The sequence below is a fragment of the Octodon degus genome, unplaced genomic scaffold (genome assembly GCF_000260255.1).
Source record: "Octodon degus isolate 3935 unplaced genomic scaffold, OctDeg1.0 scaffold00004, whole genome shotgun sequence".
Taxonomy (NCBI): domain Eukaryota; kingdom Metazoa; phylum Chordata; class Mammalia; order Rodentia; family Octodontidae; genus Octodon; species Octodon degus.
In genome coordinates, this window is record NW_004524580.1 from 32,487,609 (window position 1) to 32,493,206 (window position 5,598).

At 43.1% G+C, this 5,598-nt stretch overlaps 1 protein-coding gene across 1 annotated transcript in view; it reads right to left on the bottom strand.

The window, feature by feature from the left end:
* The window catches only part of Slc41a2 (solute carrier family 41 member 2), an 83,778-nt gene that overhangs the window by 75,947 nt on the left and 2,233 nt on the right, over positions 1-5,598 (bottom strand). The window contains exons 2-3 of the mRNA XM_023718221.1: positions 4,791-5,504; positions 95-202 (exon numbers count right to left, since the gene is read on the bottom strand). Coding sequence (XP_023573989.1) covers positions 95-202; positions 4,791-5,345 — 663 coding nt within the window. The 5' untranslated portion in view covers positions 5,346-5,504. The remainder of the gene's footprint in view (positions 1-94; positions 203-4,790; positions 5,505-5,598) is intronic.

A 5,598-nucleotide genomic window follows, 5' to 3' on the forward strand; every position in this document is an offset into this window, starting at 1 on the left:
TGAGGTTCAGCAACATAGCCTATGGGAGAAAGTCTATTTCCCTGAGGAGCGTTCTTGCCAATAGAGCGAAAGCAGGATGGAGGAGAAAACTTACCGCCGTGGATAACCTGGACGCCAACGTCATTTCCAAGTTGCCTTTGAGGCCAAGAAGTGCAGGAACTAAGATGAAAACTTCGGTCACATTTTTGAACACTTCCCAGTGCTGTAAAAAAGATGAGAAATGGAAATGTCTGACACTCTTAATGATGTCAAAAGAAAGACATTTCTAAAAATCCCAATTTGTTTTCCAACTTCTGAAGTACTGTGCAGGGAGCTGCCAGCTCGACCCCAGCCTCTCGGGCTCTGAAGCTCAGAGTCATTCTAGGAAATTCGGGTTGGGGCGACAGTGGACAGCTGCCACTGCCATCCCACACGTCACACAAGCCTGAACCTTGCACTGTGACTTATCTCTTCATGACGGCAATGCAGTGAAGCGAGTTTACAAGCACAGACTTGGGGTCCAGACCACCTGAACTGGAAGCCTGGGTCCCACGAGGACCACAATCCTGCTTCACTCTGCCGGCTGTCTTTAATGCCATTTATTGATACTTGATGTTACTTCTTGATGTCATAACTGGGGTTCTATTCAGAAAGTCCTTGCCTACTCTTAAGATTTCAAGAGTTTTATCTACTTTCTTTTTCAGCAGATTAAGTATTTCTTGTTTTAACATTTACATCTTTGATCTATTTTGATTTTAGTTTAGCATACAGTGGGATTTGTGGGTCTAGATTCAATTTTCTGAATGTGGATAGCCAACTTTCCCAGGATCATTTGCTAAATAAAAGACCCAACCAAAAATGGGCAACCAAAATGAATAGGCAGTTTCAGAAGAAAAAGTACAAATGATCAATAAATAAACAAAAAATGTGGAGTACTGCTGTCCATTAGAAGAAAGTGAATTAAACAACACTGAGATTCTATCTTACTTCAGAAAGAATGGCCATCAAGAAGTACAATAATAATAAATGCTGGCAAGGATGCAGGGAAAAGGGAACCTTTCTACACTGCTGGTGGGAATGTAAACTAATACAACCACCGTGGAAATCAGTATGGAGATTCCTTTAAAAACTGAAACGAGAAATTCCATTCAACTCAGCCATTTCCCTTCTAGGCATCTTTCAGAAAGAGTCAAAGATATCATATTACAGTGTCATAGTTACTTTACTCATTGCTGAGACAAAATACCCAACACCCAAAGGTTAAAGGAGGAAAGGGTTGTCTTGGCTCTGTCTGCAGGGGTTTCATAGTTGGCTGGCGGGCAGAAGGGAGCACAGCAGGAAGGGCTGACCACAGCTCTTTTTATCCTTTATGTGTCACCAGGCTTCTTAGGGCGGGCAGTGCTCACAGCCTTGGTCCTAGCGCCCTCGAGCGTAGCAATGCACGTGAATCAATTCCAGCGTCACACACTCCATTGAGCCACCTTTGAAAGAAAAGGACTCACCTACGACTGCATGAAGCTTTGGGGAGACATCTAGACACAAGCTATAACATACAGTGATCCACATATGGCTACATTTATAGCACCACAAAGCACACTGGCTAAATCTTGGAAGTAGTCTATATGACCACAAATAAATGAATGGATAAAGAAAATATGGTATTTATACCTGACGGAGTCCTACTTTGTCACAAAAAAGAGTAAATCTGAGTCATCCACAAGAAAGTGAATGTATTCTGAATGTGTAATATTACGTGAACTACACCAGATACACACACTTAAATACAGCTTATCTCATATGGGAAGCCCAACGTATAAAGAAAACAAAAGACAGATAATAGGAAACAAGGAGACAGATGTTCTGCAAAGGAAAAGGGGACCAATGAGGGACAGAGGAAGAGAAGGGAATTAAGATGCACTGCGGGGGCCAGGGAGATAACTCAGTAGAATAAGCACTTGCCTAGCAAGCGTAAAGGCCTGAGTTCAATCCCTGGTTCCGCCAAAAAAAAAAAAAAAAAGATGCACTGCGTATGCGCGCCAGCTATTTGAACTAATTATATGTCACAAATGTGTACTAATAAAGCCAAACAGGGCCGGGGAGGTGGCTCAGTGGAATAAGCGCTTCCCTGGCAAGCACAAGAGTCTGAGTTCAATCCCCGGTCCCGCAAAAAAAAAATTTAAAAAAAAACCAAAGCCAGACAAAAACATCACTAGAAAATCACACTACCACTATCAACTAATTTCAATAATGAAAAAACTAAAGATTAAGAAAGGTAACATGATTTTCTTCTCAAGGCCAAAAAGACAGGGCCAGAACTTGATCTCAGGAGTTGAGCACCCTCCTATGTTCTGGTCCTCATTTTAGAGAACAAAGTCAGCAGGCTCCAGAACGCAGGCACATACAAGCTCCCCAAGGCTGGAGACAACATTTGTGCTTCTGGGCAGGCAGCTCCATAACTTGGCTTTGAGATCCTGGATGAGCCACACTGTCTTTTTTTTTCTTTTGGTCTTTTTGAGACAGGGTCTCACTATGCAGTTCAGCTTGAGCTTACTTTGTAGCCCAGCACTGGTCTAGAACATGCAATGATCCTCCTGCCTCAGCCTCCTGAGCGCTTGGATTACAGGCATGCGCCACCACGCCTGGCAACAGTATCTTTCTGATCTTAATAAAATGAAAATACAAACTGCTGCCTGAACCTTGGAGAAACACCACGATAATGACAATAACAGATATGAAAGTGCTTTGTAGACTGAAAAGACCACATAAATATTAAGGTGACATTTAACAAAAGCTATTACATATTACTGAGTGTGGAGTACAGTACAACCCCACCTACTCGAGAAGCTGAGGCGGCAGGAGAGCTGCAGGCTGAGGAGATGGTCACACACGCAGTGGCTGAATGTGGACGCCCCTGGGTTCAGCCCTGAGTATCTCCAGCAAGTAACAAAAGGTGTCGGTCCCATTAAGGGACTACGAACTAGGCACATTAGTTTAAATGACAAAAAGCATCAAGAATATACATCTTCTCCTTAGTACCAAGAGACAAAAGTAAAACTTACATCCACAGGATGGATGGAAGAAAAATTCAGTTTGTTCCCCAAGTTTCCTTAGAGGCTGTTCCAAATCAATATTGAACTGGGGCCTACAGAGAGGTTAAAAGCATGTTTCAGCTCAGTCTTGCATGAAGTCTTGGTTCAAAGAATCACAGGAAAATCTCCAGGATTCGACCGACTGCGACATGGCTGGGGAAGCCCTGGGCGGCACAGCCTGAGGGTGGGGAACGTGGTCAGTGTGTGCGGCACCACGCACTCCCAAGGAAATACCAGGGGGCCCAGCACCCCAGGTCTCTAGTCTTAAGAACAAAAACACAGATGCAGCCATGATTTTATGGTGGGTTAAAGATCCCAATGTGCTAACAGAATATGCATCCCGCCACACTAGATGGGAAGTGTGGAGGACAACGAAGGTGATGGCAAATGACATCAGATAACGGCACACGCAATTATTAACAACATCTTATATTCAGGAGGCTGAGGTAGGAGGATCATTGAGAGTTCAACCCCAGCCTGCGCTACAAACAAAGATGAAAGAAGAAGAACATCTCACAGTCACTCACTCTTCCGGGCCATGCTCGTTACACTGACTCTACCCCCAAAACGCCTTTGAGTAGGTATTATCTTTAGCAAGTGACAGACATAATTCAGTAACACATTTTATCTAGGCCCTCATTTTAAGACACCTGCCTACGTAATGTCACTTAGCGATTTACTACATTTTGAGACAGTCTCGCTCTGTAGCCCAGGCTAGCCTTAAGCTCACTTCGTAACCCAGACTGGTCTTCAACACCCAACAATCCTCCTGCGTCAGCCTCCCCCAGCTTGTGATGTAACTCTGGAAACAGAATGACCAGCACATCGCTCAGTCACAAGCTGTCATGCTTCAGACCTACTGAGAGTACTTTTCTGGGTCATTCCTTTTAGTTCCAATGAACCATCAAGTCAGTTTGAACCAAACATCTGACCTTCTTTCCTACGCTGTGGGATGCCTCTTCACTCTGCTGGTGGTTTCTCTGGTGTGCAAAAGCTTTTTAATAAGCTGAGATCCCAGTGATTGATTCTTCATGCTATTTCCTCTGGGGTCAGGGTTTTGTCCACAAAGTCTTTGCCTACACCGATATCTCCAAGAGTTCTACCCATTCTATCTTACAGCAGATTTGGTGTTTCAGTTTTAATATTTAGATCTCTGATCCATTTCAATTTTAATTTAGCACATGGTGAGAGATACGAATGTAATAGGATTAATTCCCCCAATTAGAAAATGCAGTCTGGCTACGTGGACTTTTAGAAAGAAATAGGATCCAATATCATGCTCCATACAAGACATGCACTTCACTACTGCAGGCACCCACAGGACGCAAGGGGAAGAAGGCACCATGTACAATAGACCTTAAATCACAAGCTCTAAGAAGGACACAAAGAAGGCCGCCATATAATGACTGAGGAAAATTCAGTAAGAGAAAAAACAGTCAGAAATGAATATGCTCCCAATACCAGAAACAAAAGCTTACCTAGGAATAAAGGACATATGCTAGAGTCCACATTTACTTTACAAGGAGTAAGTTAAATTTAAAGTAGTATTTCAGGGCTGGGATCTAGCTCAGTGGTGAAGCATTTGTAAGCATGCAGGAGATTCTGGGTTTGATCCCTAGCACTCCAAAGATGAATTTTAAAAAATATTTGGGACTCATAACTATATAGAACATTTTAATCAAGAATGGAATAAAAAAAGTACTACTAGAGATGAAAACCCACCTGTACTATGTCCAAAACCATGCCAGCTGAAACTGTTCCAAATCCAGCTAGCAAAAACGGCACAAGGATTTGCAACGCCATGATGCCACTGGACTCCTTTGGTAGCTTGGGGGTCACTTCCACAATCACATCCTCATCGGCCTCACTAGACAGACCTTCATCTTGCAACATGGCAGTGGTTTCTGAGCTCTCCCGGGCATCATGGTAGCTGTAGCTGGTGTAGTCATCGTACTTGGGGCTGCAGCTCGAGGGCGCGTGCCCATTGCTGCCATGAAAAGCAGACTCGGAGAAACTGTGGTAGGCCAGGCGCTGCTCCGATCTGTCACTGAAAGTCTGTGCTGCACCTGAGAGCCCATCTTGCCAAATGCCACTTGCTTTCTTATGCCTGTCTTCCTGGTTTTTCTGGTAAATCACTGGAACCATACTCAACAGTAAATTTAAAAATTTATCAGACTGAATTGTATTTAAACGTAAAGTCCAATCTACAAAACCTCCTCCACTGCTTGAGGCATCACTTGCTTTACTACTAGTAGCCCTTCCTTTGCTATTAGTCATATTGTCATCCCACAGGTCCCTGTATTCTTTAGATCTCAAGCTTCGTGGAGCACGCGGATGCCGCACAACCACAAAAACACTCGTTTAAATTGTTGACTTCATTGTATAAAAGTGTTTCCTCTCATAAAGATCTTCAGAAGTTTCACAGAGAGATTGGCTCTGGAAAGGAAAAGAATGAAATTTACAAATTAGGTTATTTCATACTTAGATTTCCACAGCTAAAAATATAAAATATAAATTAATTCTGAAGTGC